Source organism: Macrosteles quadrilineatus, unplaced genomic scaffold, assembly GCF_028750875.1.
Source record: "Macrosteles quadrilineatus isolate MER2022 unplaced genomic scaffold, UCM_ALF_1.0 Scaffold_9__3_contigs__length_116548681, whole genome shotgun sequence".
Classification (NCBI taxonomy): Eukaryota; Metazoa; Arthropoda; class Insecta; order Hemiptera; family Cicadellidae; genus Macrosteles; species Macrosteles quadrilineatus.
The window spans coordinates 9,026,886-9,051,724 of NW_026542602.1; the positions used below are offsets into that span (position 1 = coordinate 9,026,886).

The following is a 24,839-nucleotide window of genomic DNA, read 5'->3' on the forward strand; positions in this document are numbered from 1 at the left end:
TGCATTGAACAACTAGGTTGTAGCGCCGTCAGGTGCGCTATCTGTTAGCAGTTGTTGACGTCAGCTTAAATACCAGTTTTTACTCCATAATCTTCCAAGCACAGAAAGCCGAGAAGGCTAGGTGGCATGTCACTTGGCCAGCGGCATTTGTTTGCTGGAGTTTGATTCCCGTCCTGTGTGGCAAACAATTGGTGACCTGTGTGTAGTGATATACGACAACCACTGGGGCATAGTGAGGTGTTCATAATCCTTGGTTTAGACACCTCAAATCATCGGATCGGGCTTATCTTTTAGCTAAGTGGTTGATAGTGAATCCAATGAACATGCAGGTCACCAATGGCCATTTTGCTACTTTTTGTTAAAATAACCTTCCTCTTTAAATTCTTTAGTAAACAACAATATATCGTTCCATAGCACTCAAAGGGTTAAGTGGGACAGCATTCAGACAATAATGATGATACAATCACAGACATGAAGTCAGGATTGTCTCTCAGTGTTCAGTCTACACGGAGTGACATCCACTTAAATTGTGAGCATTCCCCTTCTCAATGGGTTAGATGTAAATTATTCCCACACCTACTTCTAGAGTACAAGAACAAACTGGGTTCTACACAATAAATGAGCGTTTGTTTAAGTAAAACAGTTTATTAAATAAAGTAAACCTATTTGGGAGCGTGAGCCTGTTGCTTCCTCATCTGGGTGAGAATGTTGCTCAGTTCTTCTCGCTTCCTCTTGGCTCGGATGTGGGTTCCCAGCTGAAACATCGTAAAACTCAACAATCACTTGCTGAAAATTAATATTATTATGATTTTAATATTCAAATCGACTTGTTGCACACGTCTAGAAATATTAACAGAAAAATAGAGGTCAAGGAATTGTAAAATTTTAAAAATGTTATTATGTTAACTTATTATTTTTCATCACGATAAATTTTTTCTCAGAATCTAAGTTTCACAACACTGTACTTGTTGGCATTATGTAATTCACTTGTCCCTATCCTCAGGTGTCTAAATGACAATAGTCAATTAGGGCATAAGAGGAGAATTTTCTTTACGAAACCTCTAGCACTAAATAACAATTAGGTGAAAAGTGACTCTAGGCTCGATACAAATAAAGAAAAGAATTGATACAACATGAATTCCCACTCCAAACACAAAATATATCACAGAAGGCCTACTTTAACCCCCTTCATGAGCTCTTAGAGTTGGAGCATCATGATATTATTTTTAATAAAATAAATTGTTTCTCAGAATCTAAGTTTCACACAACATTATTTATAGGCCTACTGGTTGGCATTATGTAATTCACCTGTCCCTATCCTCAGGTGTCTAAATGACAATAGTCAATTAGGGCATAAGAGGAGAATTTTCTTTACGAAACCTCTAGCACTAAATAACCATTAGGTGAAAAGTGACTCTAGGCTCGATACAAATACTAAGTATTAAGTATTCTGTGTTTAGGCCAAATATAAACCCATTTTAAACATAAATAACTTAAAGCTATTAGCAGAATAATTTCATTTGATTGAATCAGCTTGAATGGAGACCTGCAAAGTTTTAGGTGTAAAACAATTAATTTATATAGATTGGCTACATGGTATTATCTTCACAAAAACATAGTGTCCCTTTCCTCAGGTGTCTAAATGACAAAAGTCAATTAGGGCATAAGAGGAGAATTTACTTTACGAGACCTCTAGCACATTTAACACCATTGGGTGATAAGTGACTCTAGGCTCGACACTAGAACTAGCCTAACTATTAATGCAAAGTTAAATTGCAAGTATTATTTTACATTGTAGATTAAACACACATTCACTACAAGTTTAAAAGTACTTGCCACTGAGTTGCAAAGCTCGGAACAATTACTGTACGGTATGTCACTATGGCAGGTGCAGAGTATGTCTGATTTTGCAAATGTGGATCAAAAGATTAACCAGTAGGCTATAATTGAAAAAAAAACTGCTGGTGTGCCCAAAATACAAATTGGGGGGAAATACTTAATATTTACAAGTTAATGTTTAATAGTTAGAATACCAATGAAACCATAAACACATTGAACTCTCCATGATAGTCCTACTTACTACTAAAAATATTAGGAAAATATTGTTATGAATTGTGAGAAAGATGCCCTTACCCTCCTCTTAAGGAACTTGAGAGCTCGCTTATCCTTGGATACTTTCAGCAACTCCATGGCTCTCTTCTCATAAGGAGCATGGCCGCACACTTCACGGACCAGGTCACGAACAAACTTGGTGTGCTTGGTTTGCTTCTGTAAACGAATTATAGATCTATGTTAGCTAATACCATTCTGTAGTTACAGACCTAGTGTCCCTATTGGCCTACTGAGAATCCCTCATTACCCCGGAAATATTTAAAAAAAATAAATCTTGGCTAGTTAGTGACACAAAACTACAAATACAAGTCTGTGGTGGTTCAGCTTGTCAACATAAATTCAAAATTCTCTAACATAATTTAGAAAAAGCTGGCTGTAATCAATATGCACGGAGTAGCCCACACAACAAGACCATGTCAGCTTGACATTCATTTGACTAAAATATGTTTGCTCATAGGCATCCCTATCTAGTTAGTCATCAATAAAAAAAAAAAAAAACACTATTACTTACGCCCAAACAGAAAAATAAACCTGATTAAAATTAAAGTAACCAATGAAATGTCAACGTACCCCCTTGAGGCGAGCAGGCCTCAACTTGTGGCGTTTGTCAACTTTACTTTTTCCAACAACGATTTTGGAAGTTCTATGACCGCGGTGGAGACCCACAGCAATCTCGTACCTGGGAGCCATCCTGAAACATAAGGCTTAAAGATGAACTGTGTTTCATACGTTTCAAAAGTTTGTCCAACCACTTCATCACAATTGCAATAAGCTGATCTGCGTCACAAACTTAAAACAAGATGATGAAGACAAGTATGAACTGACACTAGTTGTGGGCTCATACTTGGCGCTTGCATATGTTCGTCTCTTTTTTAAGCTTAGGTCGGAGTCCTAAATAAGTACCTGGGAAAATAAGTTACAAAAGATTTTTTATAAGAAATCCAAAATAGCATATAAAAACAACTTTTAGAAAATGGTTCTTTAAATAGCCTAAAAAGTCATAGGTATTAATTTCCCTGTAGGGAAGTAGCTATTTACCATAAGTGGCATGGTAAGACCTGGGCTTGGGACCGATTGACTTTTTCATTTTGCCCCCCCCCCCCCCCCCAGGTGGCCAAAAACACCATTCGTTGAAATTGATATATGTGTGTGTGTTTGTGTGTCAGTGAACATGATAACTTCAGTAGTTTCTGTCCGATTTTGATGAAATTTCCGGTTTGAAGGTGTAAGGCGGGATAAACTTGAATAAGTTCACTAACCAGCATGATCACAGTACCCTGGGAACGGGGTTTTACGGGGGTAAAAATAGGTTTTTTATATTTTTTGACCCTCTAAACGCAAAATTTCCCAATTTCTCTCCCAGACCTTTTTAAAGAACTTGAAAAAAAAATAATAATTTAGTATACTAAAGTGTTTTTGTACAATTATTGGTTACCGGTACGAAGAAAATTCAAAAAATTGTTAATTTAAAATTTCCATGTTATTCCTATGGAGAATAATTGTCAAATGTTGTACCGTAGTTTGTTTATTATATATTTTGATTAAACTTGGAAAATTTATTTATTTTATACTAAGTTATTAATATTTTACTAAAACAACACACTTGTTACCATACCCTCTCTGTAGCAGCAAGCCTAGGTAGGTACTCATAATACATAAATGTTAATTAAATAAATTTATAATTGAAAATCAAAATTCAGCCAAATGGAAATTCGCTTAGTCGACAGGTTTGCTGAGCCGGGGGTATTATTTATTACACTATAGACATTCCAAGACCAAAACAATCTGCGCAGAAACGAAAAGATCACGTGGTTCGTGCCGGTAGGTAACATTCAAACCTGCGCGGCTCAAATGGCCCAGGGTTCTTTTGTTTCTCAGATGTATATAGCTTACGGTACCATTATGTTTTTACCAGTATTCCATATTAAATCTCTGCAGGTCTTTTGTAACATATTTAGAGCACTTAATTTTATGTTATTTTTAACAATACATATTATTAATTAACTTAACTTAAGTTATTATTTTATTAACCCTCCAAGTGTCTCTAGTTTTGGTCTTAATGTTTGACCATTTATTGCGCAATTGCAGGGTTTTATTAAAATTTAGGCCTATCTTAGAAACTTATAAGTTATAGGTCTACAAATATTTTAAAATAGCCACTTTGTTCAGAATTTTATGAGGATTCCAAAAATATTATAATATAAGGAAGTAACTTAGGTTTGCAAATAAATGAGTTATGGGCAAAAAACAGATTTCGGTACATAGCGTTTAGCTAAGAATGCATAGCCTAACCATAGCTAGGAATCTGGCTGATAATTTACATCAATATCACTACCGGTACACTACTTCTTCAGGATCATCAACCAGCCCTTCAAAATCACTTAAATCTTCTTATAATGCACCACGTATATCACTACTTTTGATTTTTAACACTAAAACAATGAAAAACGTAATAAAACACATCTGTCATCGGTGCGAGTTTAACAAAGCTGTTCACAAGTACGCAAGTCAGCTGTCTGCTACAATATTTTCGGAACTAAAATGAAAAGCGTATAGAAACAGACATCAGGAGAAAGCTCTGAATAAAACGATACCTAACTCGATCCAGTTCAATCCGATTCAGTCAGTCCCAGAGCCGTCGCCGTAAACAGTGTCTGTGAGTCACAAAAGCGACACATAACTTACCACTACAGCGGATGTGCTATGAGTCGCTTTTACGACACATAACACTCGAAGGGTTAATCAGTAAAACGTCTTTTCACTTCAACACATTAGGCCTAATCAAGAATTTTTTGTAAACAATCTATTTTTAGTTTTACCGTTTGGTGCGTAAACAAATAGAGTATTTGGTTTTCCAAAATGAGAGCAGGCCACACAAAGTTGTCCACGTGTGAGAAACATGGATTTGTCAAGTTAATGAAATGAAATAAATTAAACGAAAAGTGCTTTATTTTACAAAAATAACAGGTTTACTACAATCATTAATGACTAATTCAGAGATATGTTGGTTTCATTCAGTTATAGTTAGGTTAGATTAACCAAACTAAAATAACTTTGATATATCAAATGAAATAATCGATAACTTAACTTATATCGGACGATGTATTCACTCGAATGAGTGTAGGTTGTAAACTGAAGTGCAGCCAGTTGTTGATTTTTAGTTTTAAGTTAGGCCTATCTCCAGACTGTTTTTACACTGGATTCGGATTCAGCGTTGAATTTCGAGACAAATGAAAATTGAAAAAAGAAATTTAAAATTTGGTTGCAAACCCTAAAATACATATTAACCGATGCTGGAATAGGCTAAGGGATTTAAGTTAAGTAGACATGTAATCGACATTACCCACTGGAACCTAGGACTAACTTGCCTAAATTTAGTCATTTGTAAACAAGTACAACATTGAAGGTTATTTCGATCACAAGATCCGTAATATCGATTCCGAAAACTTGCTCAAATAATTACAGTAATATGCAAGGAAATTTATATAGCTTAACATTCTGACAAAACATCAGGACACTAACCTAATACAGTAAGTTGGTCTGGATGCAACTGATAGACCTTGAATAAAAACTTTAAAATAGCTATGATATCTCTTGAACAAAAAGCCAATCTTAGAATTAAATTGTATTGCTTGTATATAAAAACATATTAGCATTTATGATTAGGTTGATTAAAACAGATAAAGGTATTGCAATTTTATCTAACCTGCAGGCTTCCTGATGATGGAACGGAACGATAGAGACCTAAACAAAACGGAAGAAGGAGAAGAAGAAGAATTGAGAATGGTGATTGAAATGATTGAATGTAAACTGACAGTAACACAGTGAATGTAACAATTAGGACCACTGAGCTAAAATTATAACATTAGACAACCTAAACCCACAGAATAAGAATAAAAGATAAAAGTTATAAAATGAACAAGTTCAAACAAAACCAATTTTTACTCCATAAATCCCCCCATAAAACCCCGTTCCCATGGTCCGATCATGCTGGTTCGCGAACTCGTACGAATGAACGTAGGTTTACACGTTTGTACCTACCTACGGTACTGTAATGATGAACGACCGCGTAGAAATAAGCGATGTTGTTCAGGGTTAATAAGAGTGTTGAGTTGGAAGAGAGGATTATCCAGGACAGGACTTTCATACACTTTAGCTAAAGAGATCGTGTGTTTGCTTACAATTTGGAGTCACCGGAAGACTGCTCCACGGACAACTACCCCCCCCCCCCAAGCAGGATCCTACGTATAGGAATGGCGTCCCCATCTTAAATAATTGATAATTGATTAATAATTGAATGTTTATGGGGGGTGATGTTTAATAATTTTCAATGAAATGGCGACCATACAAAGTAGTCTTTCAAGCCAAGTATGAATGGAGATGAGTGTAGGATGAGTGGCGCGATATATTGTAGTCTTGTTAGTGACTAAGGCTGACATATTCCTTAGATACTGCTGTTTATTAATAGCCCATACAGCTAATGGCAACTAAGGGACCTACAGTTTATAGTGGAATCCGAACCTCATTTTTGCCTTGGTATTAACGAATATTGGTCTAATTACACTGTCGATATTTTGAGTTGTTGACAATATGGGACTATTTCAGTGGCGATCTCTTGGGATGTCGATAATCTGGGAGCCCACGTTTTGAACACTGAACAGAGTGATATAAAAAAAACTCTTACATATGGGCTGGCTGCTGAGTGCTGGCTGGCTGTGGCTGTGGCTGTGTGAATGTGGTGAATAACATAACATAACCTCTTTCCTCTTTTGGTATTGACGGATTGGTCTGTATTGTCATTTTGTCAATTAGCATGAACATTATTTGTTTTATTTGTTCATTACATTCACTTACTTAATTATCGATTTATATGTTGAGTTTTATAAAATTTTAATTTGTAATGGGTAAAGTAAAAAAGATTAAAGGTCCTAAGCCAGTAAAAAATATTGCCTTAGATAAACAACTTGAAGATGATAACCTAGCCAAAAGCAAAAATCGTGTGAAAGAGAGATTTAGGCATGATGAAGATGAAGCTGTAAGTTTACTTTAATAGCACAACATAGGATTCTTACAATAAGGTAGTACTCTATTTTTACAGGAGGCGTAGACTCTTAAAGTAAAGTGCAGCCATCCTTTTAATCAATGATTCGGCTGCACTTTACTTTAGGTCCTGCACTCATTCGAACGAAAATATCCATTATTCGATTGTTTCATTGGACAAATTGTTTGGTTAGTTAGGTTAGGTTAACCTAGGGTAACTAGGGCCTAACCAAACGATATATCGAATGAAACAATTGATATATCATATCGATCGATATTTTCATTCAAATGAGTGTAGGACATTGACATCATCGGACCTGTTGCAGAGGACGTAGATGAGAGCCATGATGAAAATCAAGAGCACCCAAACTCCAAGTCACCGACTTCCCCGCAGACGACATAGCACACCGGCCAAAACCCACCCCCCACCAGCCTAACAACCAACATATCCGACAAGTTTTCAACACACAGCACAATATTAATTTCCACAAACCATTAACTATCTTCCATCTCAACATACAGCGTGGACTACAAAACAAAATTGACAGATTGCTTATAGAGGTAGACAAAATTAGGCCTGACATCTTGATCCTGTCGGAACACGGTCTAAAGAGTGAAGAGCTCGCAGTTACAAATATTGAAGGATATGTGCTGGCATCACAATTCTGTAGAATCCATCACATGTGGGGTGGTGTTGCACTTTACCTAAGAAATAATTTTCATATCGACTCAGAAGAAATTAAACTCCAGGAACTATGTACGGCAGAAGAACAAAAATTTGAGACTGTTGCAATCAAACTAAAATATAAATTCTATAACATCATACTGATTGGTACATACAGATCACCTGATAGTACTACTGAAGAGGATTTTCTAACAAAACTGGCACACGTCTTACAGAATTACACCACGAAAAATAACTACTGCCTGATCCTAGGCGACGCCAATTTTGACATTTTGAAGCCTGACAATCGGGGTGTAAAAAATCTCCTATGCCTGTTGGCTGAATATGGGTGTTACGCATATGATATTCCTGTGACGAGAAAAACTCCAACATCTCTCTCTAGTATTGACGGATGTTACACCAACTTACAACCAGATGAAATATCTGTACAAGCACACCTGACCAGTCTTTCGGATCACCACTATTTAATATGTAAAGTTAAAAATAAGAATAAACACCAGCCAGCTACCTATAAATACTCAAGAAATTTTTCTAAGGCTAAATTGAAAGAGTTAAAGGAAAAACTAAGTACAGTGGATTGGGCGCCTGTTTATGCATTGAGATCTGTGGATGAAAAATATAACAACTTTCTAAGGATTCTTCGACTCAACATGGACCACATTATGCCTAAGGAACCAAAGAGGGTCTCAACAACAAACAAAAATATTTTTTGGGACAAGGACATCTTGGAACAAAAAGCAGCTCTGCAAATTGCCCACAACAAATATCTGCTCACTGGTGCAGAGGACGACAAGGAAGGTTTCCACGACATAAAGAGAGCTTACGACCAACAAGTTAATAGTACACGAAGACGCCACACTGCAGAAAAAATAGCTCAGGCTGACAATAGAACTAAAGCTATATGGAATATAGTTAATAATGAGAGAAAGAAGAGCACTACACAACAAAAACAAATTAGCCTAATGCAACATGGCAAACTAATACATGACCCTTATTACGTGAGCAATATTTTTAACAAATTATATACACAGCCTACCCTGGAACATACCACCAACCAACCAGAAAATGACATCAAGCTGATGGAACCTGACAGAGGAGTGCCACCGTTGTCTTCTTTCAACTACATATCTGAACGGGAATTGGATAAACTCTGTAGCAGTATTAAGCCTAACAACTCTGCGGGATTTGATGATGTCACAGGGAAGATTCTCAGGTTCTGCAAGGAAGAGCTATTAAAGCCTGTTTGCCATATTATCAATAGCTCCATACAACAAGCCACAGTGCCTGAGAAGTTAAAGATAGCAAAAATCTACCCTGTCTTTAAAAAGGGCGACAAACATGAACCCAATAATTACAGACCAATTTCAAATCTGCCAGTCATATCTAAACTGCTTGAGCGTGCTATTTATAACCAATTATCCACCCACCTTCAAAACTACAATCTTTTATCTCCATGCCAACACGGTTTCAGAAAGGGTCATAGTACCAACACGGCAATAGCTCATCTATGCAAAACCATAAATGATCTGTGGGAAAACAAGTGTAGCGCTTCAGCTCTTTTTTTGGATCTACAAAAAGCCTTTGACAATTTAAACTGGGAAATTTTTCTTCAGAAACTTAAACTGTTCAATATCACGGACCTAGCTCTAAATTGGGTTAAAAATTACCTTGATGACAGGCAACAATTTGTCGAATTAGGCTATCAGCACCACAACACAATTGGAACCGTCAAATCATCCTTAATGAAAACAGTGGTAGGAGTCCCACAGGGATCGATATTGGGTCCTTTGTACTTTTTAATTTATATTAATAGCCTACCAGAGTCACTGAACCATAATCTGAGAACCATACTCTACGCAGACGATACAACAATAGTAATCCCTACAAAGTACCATGAGAACAATAGCAACATAGTTAATTCAACCCTGGACGAGGCTACCTCTATCTGCAAGTCTCTTAAACTCAGCATTAACACCACAAAAACCGTTCACATAAGTTTCAAGCCAAACAACAGTAATAGAGCTGATGAGGACTGGCAAGGATTGAAGATTCCCGTTACCGCATCAACCAAATTCTTGGGAGTTATTATAGACCAAAACTTGAGTTGGCAAGATCACACCGACCATCTCTGCAAAAAATTAGCTACGGCTCACCACGTAATTAGACGCATTAGAGCTATAACTGATGAAAACACTGCAATTCTGGCCTACCACTCACTTTTTTCTTCCCATCTGCGGTATGGAATCGTCGCCTGGGGATCCACCCAGGAGAAGAACACAGACCGCATCTTGGTTCGGCAAAAGAAGACCCTTAGAACAATACTGCGCCTGCAACCCTCGGAGCACTGCAAACCATTTTTTACCCAACACAAAATCCTTACCGTCTATTCCCTCTATATCTATGAAACCATAATCCTGGCCAGACAACAATCCCCAACCCTACGACAAGAGAAACATTCCTATAACACTCGCAACAAACACAATATTGACCTACCTCAGCATAGACTCCAAAAATTTAACAAAACCCCAACCTATTCTGGCTCATTTTTCTACAATCTCTTGCCTCAAGACCTAAAAAATCTACCACCAACACGCACATTCAACATAAAACTTAAACAATACCTTGCTGATAGGCCCTACTATAAAATCTCAGACTTTGTGTCTGACCACACTTTCTCACGTCTCGCCTCGTGAAGAAAGAAGACCCTGCAGTTTGAATTGACGATTCCCCGATCGGCTGATCGTGGAGAAGACGCCGGATGTAAGATGTAAGATGTAAGACCTAAAGTAAAGTGCAGCCCTTGTATCAATGAATAAGCTGGAAGGCAGTAGCTAACTACTCATTGTTAATATGTGATCACATTGAAAAAAACTTCCAGTAGGACATGTTATGGAACACCCCCCTTTAACTTACCCTTAAACAATTGACATCAGAGGCTCACGAGTAAACATAGCTATCCATCAGGCTTTTTGGAAATGTAATAGGCCTACCCAAATTAAGAAAATATTTTATACTTGCTGCAAAAAGTAAAAATATAAATAAAGCCAAGTGGAGCATAGCTTAGAATCTGCTGATTAAAATGGTTTTTTATTTGTTAAATTAGCTCCAACCGTTCAGGAGTTATGAACTTTTTTGTGGAACTCCGCATACAATTTTCGTGAAACGGCTAGTTGGTACATTTACAATAATTATTATTAGTGTGTTAATAAATTATTTTAAATGAATTAAATGCTGTAAAAAACTTATTTAAATATCTCACAAATAATGGTAGGCTAGTTAGAATCTAAAAACACAATTTTAAATATACGTATACAATTCTTACCTGGAGGTGAATTCTGCACTGTAAATTACTTTTTTTTAAATTCCGCCAAATAATTCTTAAGCAGTTCATATTAGGCCACATGACTATTTCACCAACACTATATTTAAGGAACTGTTCACTTGCTTTGAAAATACTTATTATTTAGGTACATATTTACAGCTATAGTTTTTTTATTATTTTTTTATTGAACGTTGACAGAAAAGAGAGAAGCGTCAAATATTAACTCCCCCCTTCTGCCTGGTGTAGGTTCTGGTAGGATTTTGAGCACATCCTCTTCAGGAATGACTGAACAGTCTTCTATTTCAGGCCAGTAAAACATGTTGTCACCTTTTTTCTTATAAACTTAACGACAGGCCCGATGTCATCGAATGCATTTTTTTTCATGTTGCATTTAGGGCTATGTAGCCTACACTTACCCCGGGGCTGGAAGTACACTTACCCCAACCACTGTTTGGCCCGGGGAAAACGTGTACGCCCCCCCCTATTATTTTAACAATACATTTTAGAGTTACATAGGCCTAAACCACATTTTTGGATTCCTCTTACAAAACTGTATCAGTGTACCAATTTTCAAATTTCTATTTCTATTTTTTGATTTTATATGATTTTTCAAAATTTGAAGGCGGTACTTTCGTAGTAAGTAGGAATTCAAAGGTGTTTTAAAACTTAATTTTCATGTATAAATAATTATAAATGATGATTTCTGACTTCAGAATCTGAAAGATCACATTTCAAATCACATAAAAAGATGAATTAAATTTTTTTTTCCATTTATGGCTTATTTATAGTCAACGCATCCACTTGCCCTGTGCGTAAACTTACCCCACTTCACCCTATAGTGAATTTCCCATACAGGGAAAGAAGCTATGTTGAGGTTGACACAGAACGCTGTTCTTAACTCGCTGAAGTTAAATATGGTTTCCCTCAAGCCTCTTATTCTTGTGCCTCTGCTTTTTGTTCTTTGTGTAGGTCTAAATGACATTGGTGCTTATGTTTGTCCCAATTCCTTAACGTTGTATTCAGATGATACCACTGCTTTTTGTTCAAGAAAACATATCTTCTTAAATTACAAATTTTGTTGACTGGCTTTTAGCGAATTTCCCATATAGGGAATAAGCTATTACCGTAGGTCTCATGGTAAGACCTGGACCCGGGACCGATTTAGTTTTTTGTTTTGAGGTCCCCAGAGGCCAAAAACACCATCCGTTCAAATTCATATATATATATATATATATAAACCTACATGTAAACCTACATTTATTCGAACGAGTTCGCGAACCAGCATGATCGGACTATGGGAACAGGGGTTTATGGGGGGTTTTATGGGGTAAAAATGGGTTTTTCATATTTTACCCTGAAAACATAAAATTTTGCAATTTCTTTCTAAACCATTTTGTAGAGCTCAAAAAAACAAATAATATTGTATATTGAAGCATTGTTGCATGCCTAACGGTTACGGAAAAATCGCAAAATAATGTAAATTTAAAATTACCATGTTATTCTTATAGAGAATAAATACAGTGTTGTAGCTTGTTTGTGTATGGACATAGGCCTATATTAATGACATTTTGAAATTTTGTTTACTTCATACTGAGCTATTTAATATTTCAATAAAAACCCCCTATTTTCTTCCCTGTGGCAGCAAACCTAAGTACTCATTAATATTAATTATGTTTAAATAGGAAATAAATCTGACAATTTTAAGGGAATAATTTAGTGGAATTCCAGCTGTGTATATGGAAATTCGCTTAGTCTGCAGGTTTGCTGCGGCGGGGGTATTTAATAATAATCTTCTTTTTGTAAGAACAAAACTAATTATATGTCCAATTTATAACACAAACCAAAAATCCACTACATTTAAAAATACCATACCACAATCTTCAATAAAATAGCTTATTGAAGTTAACTGTTAAGGCGTTGGGTGGCTTCTCAGCTCACGTGGCAACATTTCAGATCTTTGTTTGAGTAAAGTGAGTTTTGTCTTAAAAACATTGGTTTCTTTGCTTGATCAGAAGGACCTGTTTTCAGTTTGTTGACTCGAAGCTTACGCAGAGGATTCTGATACAAGCTCGCAGACAGCAGGAAGAGTTAGAGGATGAGGTGGGAACAGATGGAGCTTCCGGCCACCAGAGAGCAGCAGCTGTTAGTCTAGGAGATGACCAATCAGAGCACTCCGACACCTCTGATGTAGAGGATGGCACTGCAGACTTCGGCAATCCGGTTAGTGGCAATCTCCTAAACCACATGAATAAATTTTGCCAGTTGTTATTTTTTCCCTACAGCTTGTATCTTTTGCCTTCTTGCCTCCTTTCAGAATCATAACCTTTGGGATTAGCAATTTAAGCTGTAAAATATGCTTAGAATTTCATTTTATAAGGTATGTTAGTTTATCCAATTGGTACAAATTATGAATTTGAACTGTATTGGCAAATTGGTTCTTACTAACTGTGATCCTAAAAAAAAACTTAAAAAAGGATTAGCCTAGTAGCTAGTAACATACAGGTTTAGTGTTTTTTTTTACAGCAAACTTTTTTTAACAGTACCAGTAACAAAGAATATTTTTTATTTTCACATTCTAAAGTAGTTTCAACAGGTAAAATCTTACATTCAATTTAAATAACTGCTTGTGTTGCATTTTATTGTGGTTTTACTATAACTTTTTCTCAGTCTTAGCGAATTTCCCATGCAGGGAATTAGATTCTATTGTAGGATTCATGGTAAAACCTAGACCTGGGACTGATTTAAGTAGGGAGATCTATCTATAATCATATATATGTCTCCGTTAGAACGATAACTCAAGTAATCATCCTATTTTGATTAAATTTGTAATTACATAAAACTCAAAACATAACACTTAGAAATTTGTTTCTGAACCATTTTAATTTTTAGGCTAATTCAAACGTTTGAATTTCTAAATTTTCATTTTATACTAAGCTATCAATTTTTAAGGCTTAAGTTACCGGTACTATAAACACATTTTATTGCCTTTCCTGTAGCGGCTAACCTTAGTACTGTACTCATTAAATTGTTTATTGTTTATTTAAAAGAGAATACATTTGACTACTTTTTAGTACTTTTTAAGTAAATATTGGGAGTGAAAATCCAGGCAAATGGAAATTTGCAAAATCTGCAGGTTTGTTGATGCGGGGGTATTTTAAAATGAAAGGGATGTATATCAGTGTTCAACATTTTGATTGCATGTACCTATCAAATACATGTAACCGACATCCAGCAACAGACATCCAGTTGATATTTATTTACCAAAAATGTATTATAGCCATTTTGTAGGTAATATAAATAAAATTAGTATGTGAAGCAAGCAAGTGTTTCAAATGTTGTTCTTTTTTGTAGAAAATCAGCGAAGAAGATGAAAGGGAGTTAGAAATGTTTATGAGCAAGAATCCAAAGCCACAGTTGACATTAGCAGATGTCTTACGAGAGAAGTTCACTGAGAAACGTACAGAAATACAAACACAGTTCTCTGACAACGGAAGTAAGTTCACAGGCTGTCATTTTCATGACAGCGACATAAATAATATCATTAATTAGACTAAACCAGTGTATTAATCATACAGAGTAACTGCTGGTGCTCCATAATTCATCTATTTTACTTCTAGGAACCGAGGGCATTTGGCTGCTTTCTGTCCTTTGCGTCCTTTAGCATAAATGTAGAAATATTTGTAATCCATGATTACAATCTTAGTACCGTAAGCTTTTGGTACATCCTCTTCCAAATATTTATTGTTTTATAAGCCAAATACATTGTATCATTTGACTACTGTAATGGAATTTTTGTCCCTAATCTTTCCCCTTTTGAAAAATATTTGTAATATTATGTAGTCTATTTGATCTAAATTACATGTTTCACTATCTTAATCAAAATATTTTTTTAAAAGGCATTCAAGTTGAAAACATTGACCCACGAGTACGAAAGATGTATGAAGGGGTGAGAGATGTGTTAGCAAAATACCGAAGCGGAAAACTACCAAAAGCATTCAAACTTCTACCTAAAGTGAGAAACTGGGAACAACTTTTGTACATTACAGGTTTGATATTTTTTATATGCTGTATCTTTTAACAAAGAAAAGTAAGGAAACACATTTTGAAATAGTTTTGTATAGTGATGTAAAATACCTGGGTGTTTAAAACTCGGGGTAAATACCCAAAATCCATAAATACCTGGGTATTTTGGGTATTTATGAAATCAATTGAAATTAATTTATATTTACCCATAAATATGTTATTGTTATTACATGATAAATTAGGATAGTCTATAACACCTTTTACAGTAACTTGAAGCTTTGCTTGCTTAATGATTTAGCACTTTTTTTAATAATACATAAAGTTTCTAAATAAGCATGGGGTTTCGTGTCTTAAATCGAGTAACATCAGTTAAATTTAACTCACTAAAAATAGTATATATTAAAAAAGGCTGTGGCTATTTCAATTTTTATAATTTCATAAATTTATAACCAATTAAATAACATAAACAAAATTATTTTAATTTAGGATATTTACAATATTTACCTATAAATATCCAGAAATTGTTGGGTACTTATGATGCAAAATTTTTATTGTATAAATGGTTTGGAAGGCTAGACAGACATAAGGCCTGATTGACATAGGCAGAATGATGGAATACTTTTAAGTAGGCCTAGGCTTAATTAAACTTTTCTGTGTTGCCGCTTAGTTGGAAACAATAATATATTTGGATAAACCTACTAAAAAAACGTATCTCATGTTTTTTTGGTCTAACTTAATATAATTTTGAAAGATTTATTGTGTTATATATTCAAATGTTTTGTATCACAAGTTTATGAAATAAGTTTTTGTTTTATTTTGATACCATTGATACCAACAAAAATATTATTAAACCCTGCCATCCTAAAGATTTAATTTTAAAATTATTTTCTTAAGTTGTTTACACATAGGCCACTACTAGGTTAAATTTTCCTCCTGAGTCTTTCTAAATAATAATTATTACTTTGCAAATTATTTTTTTTTTCACTTTCAATAAAATAAATTCATCTAGCCTATCTATCATAGAAATTAAAAAATCATAAGTAGTCAGGACCAGTGCAACCATGCGACCAGGGTATTTATGCCGATTATACCCAGAAGTAAAATGCCAGTATAGAGACCATATGAAATTTTGTTTAACACATTTTATCATAATTTTACTATCCTTACAAGGTAATAATTGCAAAAAAACATCTAAATCTTCTCTAACTTTAATAAAAATTATAAATACCCAGTTTTTGGGTATTTACCCGGGCCTGGGGTAAATACCCGGGTAAAAACCCAATTTATATTTACCTACCCACTGGGTATTTACCCGGCCCACATCACTAGTTTTGTAGTAAAAAGTTGTTAGAAAGGTGTTTTTCCATATTAGGAATTGTGTTCTGATGCAGTGTGGTGTACAGTTGTACAGTTGTAGCAGTTGTGCAGTTGTAGTTTTGTAAGGATGTTTACTTTTGGTTTTCATAGATTATTTATGAATGTAAAATTTACTGACCAAGGTGGAGGAGTTAAGTGGACCAATCTTAAAGAGTGCTATAGCGCAAGGGTAGTTTAAATTAAGCTAAGTATATTTTGATTTTCTTTTTCCATTGAACACTTTGTGTTATGTACATTTCTTGTATTTTGCATTTTGGCTGTTTTAAGGTTACTAACTATTAATTAGTTATTAGAATATAGGCTACCTCATGGAAATGGTTGAAATAGATAAAATATACTTAAATATTATATTTGTTGAGAACAGGTAATTTTTCCGCAGTTTAGACCTTGTATGAAATCCTTACATTGTTTTTCCCTTCTTAATAATTGAGGGTGTGTGTCTTTGTTTATTCTCAGTGTGTTGTTTGTAATTTTGTATGCTTCTTAAACATGTTTTGATGGAAACGTTGCTTGATGCTAAAAATACTAAATAATTCTGAAGACATGTCTTAAGTCATATTTGGCAACATACCTTGGTAAGGGTATTATACAAAATTTGTAACAGTTTGAAACATACATTTTTATAATATTCAAGGTAATTACTGTGAAAATCCCTATTGAAACCAACGCTTACCTGAAAACCTGAAAATGTCATGTATTTCCATCGTTTTTGTCAATATAATCACATATTGGCTCTAACCTATGCAGATCCCGAACGGTGGAGCGCAGCTACGATGTACATGGCAACGAGAATCTTTGCGTCCAATTTGAAGGAGAAGATGGCTCAGAGGTTCTACAACCTGGTGCTCTTGCCTAGAGTGAGGGACGACATTGCTGAGTACAAACGACTCAACTACCACCTCTACCAGGCTCTGAGGAAGTCTCTCTTCAAACCAGGAGCCTTCATGAAGGGAATATTGCTGCCTTTATGTGAGGTACGTTAATCTGATAAATAATACTTCTGAAATTTGCTTATCACCAATCGCATAATTATTTTTACATTAGTTAAAAAAATCTTTTGTTTCAGTATTGCAATTTTAAATAGGCCCATAAATAAATATATATATTTTTTAAATCTATGTTTAACCATAGACAAATAGAATAAATATAGACCGGCAGCTGTGCTGCGGTTAGAAGAAGTTTTGGCGTCCACCGCTAGGGTTTGCCGTGTAGTTACGGCGCACACCGCTGCAGCGTCTGCTGGTCGCATACGGCTCCTGCGCTCCCCGCTTGCTGCGGTGTGCGCCGTAACTACACGGCAAACCCTAGCGGTGGGCGCCTTCCTTTGGCAGTCTACATTTATTCTATTTGTCTATGGTTTAACTTACGGCTATGAAACCATTTTTGCTTTTCAATGAATGTTATACAAAAAACAATTTTCCAAAAAATAAAAGTTATTACAAATCCTTCTATTAAGTAACTTTGATGTATATGATTTTAGTAAAATAAGTTATGTAAGTACTGGTTTATAACATTGATGTTGAATTTAACTTATTGCAAGTTGATTTTTATTCCTATAGTGAAAATAAAAAAGCCTGTTTTGATGTATAGGCTATGTTAAGTCCGGTTACATTTGATTATATGTTAGCGAATTTCCATATAGGGAAGAAACTATAACTGTTGGCGGCATGGTAAGACCTAGACCCGGGACCGATTTACTTTTTGATTTTGATGTCCCCAGTGGCCAAAAACACTATTAGTTCAAATAGTTATTGTATGTATTCCAGAGCGGAACATGTACGTTGCGGGAGGCGACCATTGTAGGCTCAGTGTTGGCTCGTAACTCAGTCCCGATGTTACACTCGGCAGCCACTTTGTACCGCCTTGCTGAGATGGACTACACAGGAGCCAGCAGCATCTTCCTTAGAGTCCTGCTGGACAAGAAGTATGCTCTGCCTTACAGAGTCATTGACGCCGTCGTCTTCCACTTCCTCAAGTAAGTTTTAGGGTATTTTAATGTGTAATTTAACCCTGTGCGGTCGAATGGCGAGTATAGATCGCCGCTCGCCATTTTCCCAACTGCTCGAAAATGGCGACCTAAACTCATAAAAACAAAAAATTTAATAAGTTGATCTTTGCGGTCGAATACAGAGTATAGGTAGTCGCGCGCCATTTTCCCGACTGCTTGAATGGCAACCTATAGGCCTACTCACTGAAAAAAGAAAAAAAATTCAACCTCAAAGCTTTAAGGGATTTTAAGGACTTTTCCATGACGTAAACTAAAAAATTGGTTTTCTTGAGATTTTAGGATCTGAAATATAGAAACAAAAAATCCTTATAGAAAACAATTAGGCCCAGTAAAAACAGAAGTAGGTAAACTCAGTTTTGTTTTTTTTTCTTGTTGTCGACACCAATGGCATTTTTACCAAGAGGCAAAGTTCAGTGTACCGGCTTTTAGGGCAAGTGGTCCAAACACATATGTTTGTTGATGTGCCCAGTCTGTCTCGCACCAAAATCTGAGACGCTAACCACAAGGCTAGCAACACACTCAATGTATTCTCTGGTTTTGTTAGGACTCTCCAGCTTTGAGTTTGTCTAATAATCTTGTTTTGTTGAAGGTAGACTAGCCTACTGTTTGTGTAAAAACCATTTAATCAATTATTATTGTTTTGTTCAATTAACAGGTTTGAGAAGGACAAACGAGAGTTACCTGTTCTATGGCATCAGTCTCTCCTCACATTTGCTCAAAGGTAAACAACTTACATGATTATAAATAGGATTAACTGAGTCGCTGACAGACCTGGTGCGTACTCTTAAGTAAACATTTTGTTCATGATTTACTAAAAAATAATGCTTAACAAACCAAACACAGTAGTATCTCGCTAGTCTGGCTGTCTCCGTACTAGACCTTGGCTGGACTAAGAAATAGCAGTGTCAATGAGACACCTGTAATTAACAGTACTTTTACCAACTCGTTACATCTGTTTTGGGTAATTTACCCTAAACTAGGCACCCTAAAATCAACGTTTATAACAATATCAAAGATTGTTTTCAACAGCGACATTTTTCTGTTCAGGTACAAGAACAACATCAGCTCGGAGCAGAGAGACGCTCTGCTAGCCTTGCTGCGTACACAGACTCACGCAGCCATCACACCAGAGATACGCAGAGAGCTGCAGAGTGCACAGTGTAGAGACCTGGCTGTGACAGAGCCGGTCCCGCAGCCCATGGAGTAATAAACATGTTCTGTTCTACTTGTGTATCTGATCAGTACCTGACCTCATCAACAATCTTCCCAATGTACCCTACTCATCTAGGTTTAGACTGTAAAAAAGTGTATTTTGATCCACTATAAAACACAGTTATCAAATATAAATAGCGTTGTGCAAAAAATATGGTGGCTCATCGGGTAACTTTTGAGTTTTGGTAATTTTTAACAAGATATTTTGGTTTGCCTTTGGAACGCCTTAAAAGCTTGATACAGAGGTTGGGGCATAATGTATATATGTTTGAGTGCAACACTTGTGTGAGTCAGCCGGCTAAAGGTACGTTGTCACTGGTGCGGCTGGAACTGCAGTCGTTGGACGACAGCCGTTGAACGATAAACGTAGAGTGACTGCTTAGCATTGTTTTCAATGGCACCGTTGTCACTGACGCGACTGTAGCCGCAGTCGTAGACGGCTATCATACGGGTCTGCTCCTGGAGCAGTCTGAGTCGCAGTCGTTGGACGATTTTTGATGCATTCACGGATTTTTATTGTGTGATAATACATTATTGCCATCATCACTTATGAGTTAAGTTAACTCCTTACAATAAAATACAATACAATTAATTGTATACCGAGATATATACCTATATACCTATATATTATACCTATAATGCCTGTATATAAACTTTGTATAACTTAAGTCAAGTTTTAGTTTTCACCATTGTATTCATCAAGCTTAAAAAAAACAAACAATTTACTGCTTTCAATTATTGCTTTAGGTCAATTTGTTACCGAGATATTAAAAGTGCAAAATCTATTGATATTTTCATACAAAAAACCATTAATTTTGTGATCCTTATTGCAGCAAACCTGTATACTCAGCCCAATTATATTCTTATAGAGAATAAATAAAATGTTATATGTATACCTATAGCGATATATTTTATAACATTTTAATTATTCTCCATAAGAATGATATTGGGGCTTAGTACGCAGGTTTGCTGCAACAAGGATCACAAAATTAATGGTTTTTTGTATGAAAATATCAATAGATTTTGCACTTTACCATAATAATGCATCAAAATTACAGTAGGCGTACGGTAATTTTTGATGCATTATTATGGTACTTGGTAAGTGGATTTATGTGGCATTAAGACACACATAATTGCATTGGAAACTCCCTGAGTACGCAGGTTTGCTTTGACTGGGGTATTATTTTGTTTTTATTCTGGACAAGTTTTCTTCTGAAAAAATACTGTAGTATTTTAATTGTTTATTACCTGAGTAGACAAATTTAACGAGTATAAATAAACTACCCTTCCTTAACGTAAAATCAAAATTATCATCTCCTGTGATTGGAGAGGTAATGTAGTTAGAAAAGATCCTCATTGATAAAACTAGACAAAAACTTAAAACTGACATTTTGAAAGTCTGAAAACATTCTCTCATCAGCTTGCAATTGTTCGTTTCTTAATATTCTGAAGTAGCCCTCTTCTGTTACTTTTGTAACTTAACTATAGGTACTATGTATTCTAAGTCGTGGAACATTTATCATTTCCTAAAATTTTTCATCTCCTAGATCTTCAACTAAAAAATAACTGAATAGTGTCTTCTTTATTTGAGCTCATCCATTACTATCACTACTTCAACTCTGTAGCAGACAAGAAGCAACCGAACGATTGTATAATAATCGCACCAGTGACAATGCCTACTGCAACGATTATTGCTGAGCGATAATCGTCCAACGATGATTGTCCAACGACTGCAGTTCCAGCCGCACCAGTGACAACGTACCTTAACTTGAGTAATAAATTATATCACAAAACTGACACATACTTTCTCCCATTAGCTTGTCAACAATCTATATCTATATAGAGGGGTGCAAAAGTAGGTATACAGTTTTAGTTGGTTGGTAATACCCAAGTTAGCCACCTGATCAGCTGTGTAGTAAGTTTGCTACTAACAGCTGGCAATGTCTTCTCATTGTTACTGTTGTTATTATTACACTTCTGTCATCATGGCTGGTTACATGACCAACGATCAACGAAAGTGGGTTTTGAAAGAATATTGGAAGACAGAAAACTGTGAAAGAGTTCGAGAGAGATGGAGAGAAGAGTTTGATGTTCAAAGCCCAAAAAAGTCAAGAAAAGGCATCAATTGAACTGGGCATTGAACGCAGATCTTTAGGACGCCTAATGAAACGGTAGGTTTGAAAATGTACATTCCAAGACTTATTCATGGGCTACTGGAGGACGACCCTAGTCAAAGTCAAAGTCTTTATTGCCATTAAATACAACAAGTACAATAGGCTCGTCATTTAAATAAACAAAACATGCAAAATCAAATCCATCAACAAACAATTCAAATAAATAAGTTCTAGTCAAAAAACAAAACAAGAAAACATGCACAAACCATGCAGGTGTACCTGAAAATGACTCAAATGGTTACCACCAGATTGCTTTTGTCACAGTTGAAAAATTCGGATATGTGGTAAAAAGGATTTAGAGTGAGCCAATTTTTTACAAAAGTGGAGAATTTTTTTGTGTGTAAATTTCTTGTACATTGGGGCAATTTGTTGAAAAGTTTAATGCCTGAAAGGAAAAGAACACAATGATTTTTTGAAGCCTATTTCTAGGTACAAAGATATCAAACTTATTTCTAGTATCATAACTATGTACATCGCTATTTACATGAAGAGAGTCTTGTCTGGCTTTAATTGCCACCAGACACTGAAAAATGTACTCATTTACAATTGTCAAAATTTCATTTTCAACAAACAAAGGTCTGCAATGGTCAAGGTACCCAGCATTTGAAATTACTCTAACAGCTCTCTTTTGAATTAAAAGAATTCTCTGAGTACCAGTGGCATGGCCCCACAGCCTGGTTCCATAGGCTAAAATAGACTGAAAGAAAGCATGGTAGGCCTGCCTAACTGTTGGCCTTGGAAGCTCAGTTACTACCCCCCCCCCCCAAACAGGTTTCTACGTCATATTGACGTCAGAGACCGGGGGAGCAGTTTTCCAGTCACGGACACTCAAATTTAGTTGTCTGTCAAACAGTTCTAATCCAACCTAACCTAACCAACCAAACTTGCTGTAACATTTCGAAATTCTGTTTTATATTCACAACATGACTTTTCTATTATCCAATGGAATTACTCGAATTAAAATAACCCTGATTGTCGACTGCAGTTTTGTGAGATAATGTTAAACAAGGAACTTCAAGGTGCGGGAATTATTCAAAAAATTATTTGGAGCGATGAGTCTAATTTGAAGCTTTCAGGTGCCGTCAATAGACACAACTGTGTGTCTATTACTGTTTTGACAATCCACACTTGACATTCGAAGAACAGCAGAATCAACCTGGAGTAACAGTTTGGGCTAGCATTTCATGTAAAGGTGTCATTGGACCTGTCATTTCTCATAACACTGTAGACCAACGTGCATACAGGAACATGCTGACTGACGTTATACCACAAATCAAAATCCAGCAGAGTAATGAGGAATTCTACTTCCAACAAGATGGAGCTCCTGCCCATTATGCGACAATCGTGCGTGACCTACTAAAATCGGGAGTTTCCTAACTCGTGGATCGGTTGAATGGCCAGCAAGATCTCCCGATCTGACACCGATGGATTTTTTTCTTTTGGGGAGTTGTCAAAGACAAGGTGTTATCGAAAAAACCTCGTGATCTTAATCAGATGGTTGAATTCATTCGCCAAGCTAGCCAAGACATAGATGAAAAAAAAGAACTTTGCCGAAAAGTGTGTTTAAGCGTAACTTCAAGGTTACACCAGTGGGGTGATATATTACATCAAACATAGGTAGTGTTCAAAGAGGTCCTGTGAACATTTAAAAAAGTATATAGCTTAACATTATATTTTGAAAAGGTTAATATGTAAACCCAAAACCCACATCTATTCCTGAAGTAAGGACCTATACTTAAATCAATGACGCACTTACTACGCAGTATTAACTGGATGTTGTGTTCTTCAATAAGCCGGATTTGAGAAGGATTGGATTCAGTGCGAATGCTTTGCACGGGTCGGCTAGTCCTTATAAAGGGTAAAAACACAGTAAAAGCGATGGGAATCATTATGATATCATTTTATTCTTTATTTCATAAAATGTACATTTTGGTACATGAAATAGTGTCTAGTTTCTTATCTAAACTGCTAAATCTAGTACATTGTGGTAGTCCAAAACATAAAATATTTTATGGGGAAGATTACAAAAATTGCAATCACTTTTGAAACGTAGGTTTTACAGCATTTGAGGTTGTACCCTTTTGTTTACAGTTGAAAGGACCATATACTTAAAGTGTATATACACACAAAATGGGTTGGAAAATGTTATGTTTTGATAGTCCAGGAGCTGAGGAGCATGCATGAAAGTAGTACGCAATGTTATTGCTGATTATTGTAATATGGACTGTGGTGATCAAAATATTACGTATGTCGCCTATTTCAAAAGTGGTCGATCAGGTGGGGGGAGGGGGCAAACATGGCGGGGGGCGCTTTGCGTTAAAACGCTGATATTTCGAAAACTTCAAAAGATAGAACATCGGTTAACATGGGCATACGGGAGGGACGATGGCTAAAGGTGTGGTGACGTCATATCTATATTGACTAATGTTTTCTCTTGAGGCAACACAATTACCGTAAAGAGACATTGGGTCGCCGGAAGACTGCCCCCCGGAAAACTACCCCCCCCCCAAACAGGTTTCTACGTCATATTGACGTCAGAGACCGGGGGAGCAGTTTTCCAGTCACGGACACTCAAATTTAGTTGTCAAACAGTTCTAATCCAACCTAACCTAACCAACCAAACTTGCTGTAACATTTCGAAATTCTGTTTTATATTCACAACATGACTTTTCTATTATCCAATGGAATTACTCGAATTAAAATTAAAATTAAATAGCATGATTTGTCTAGGGGGTATAGTATTCCAGTCGCGGACACGGCTTCCATATTGGTTAGTTGGCAGATTTTGCGACGTCACGTTTCACCTGGGGGGGTAGTTTTCCGGGGGATAGTATTCCGCATCCCCGAGACATTGACATTGTGATTCCAGCGGCAGCGGCGGTCGTG

The 24,839-nt window shown here is 36.0% G+C and overlaps 2 protein-coding genes across 4 annotated transcripts; one reads left to right on the forward strand and one right to left on the reverse strand.

The window, feature by feature from the left end:
• Positions 1-625: 625 nt before the first annotated feature.
• On the reverse strand, positions 626-5,935 carry LOC129002947 (60S ribosomal protein L36-like). 2 transcript variants are annotated; one of them, XM_054431084.1, is made up of 4 exons: positions 5,819-5,935; positions 2,683-2,803; positions 2,134-2,268; positions 626-755 (listed from the first exon to the last, which is right to left on the reverse strand). In XM_054431084.1, exons 2-4 carry the CDS (start codon positions 2,800-2,802, stop codon positions 663-665), a joined length of 348 nt encoding a protein of 115 aa, XP_054287059.1. In that variant the 5' UTR covers position 2,803; positions 5,819-5,935; the 3' UTR covers positions 626-662. The 2 variants fall into 2 exon arrangements, with proteins under 2 accessions (XP_054287059.1, XP_054287057.1); XM_054431082.1 differs by lacking the exon at positions 5,819-5,935 and adding an exon at positions 5,635-5,769.
• An 897-nt stretch (positions 5,936-6,832) lies between these two features.
• On the forward strand, positions 6,833-19,799 carry LOC129004128 (bystin-like). 2 transcript variants are annotated; one of them, XM_054432562.1, is made up of 8 exons: positions 6,869-7,147; positions 13,188-13,379; positions 14,511-14,652; positions 15,056-15,205; positions 17,307-17,533; positions 18,326-18,534; positions 19,223-19,288; positions 19,615-19,799. In XM_054432562.1, the coding sequence occupies exons 1-8, from the start codon at positions 7,013-7,015 to the stop codon at positions 19,772-19,774; spliced, it is 1,281 nt and encodes a 426-aa protein (XP_054288537.1). In that variant the 5' UTR covers positions 6,869-7,012; the 3' UTR covers positions 19,775-19,799. The 2 variants fall into 2 exon arrangements, 1 of the variants encoding a protein (XP_054288537.1); XR_008491675.1 differs by lacking the exons at positions 14,511-14,652; positions 15,056-15,205; positions 17,307-17,533; ... (1 more) ...; positions 19,223-19,288; positions 19,615-19,799 and adding an exon at positions 7,479-10,604 and having other exon boundaries at positions 6,833-6,898; positions 13,188-13,297.
• The last annotated feature ends 5,040 nt before the right edge of the window (positions 19,800-24,839 follow it).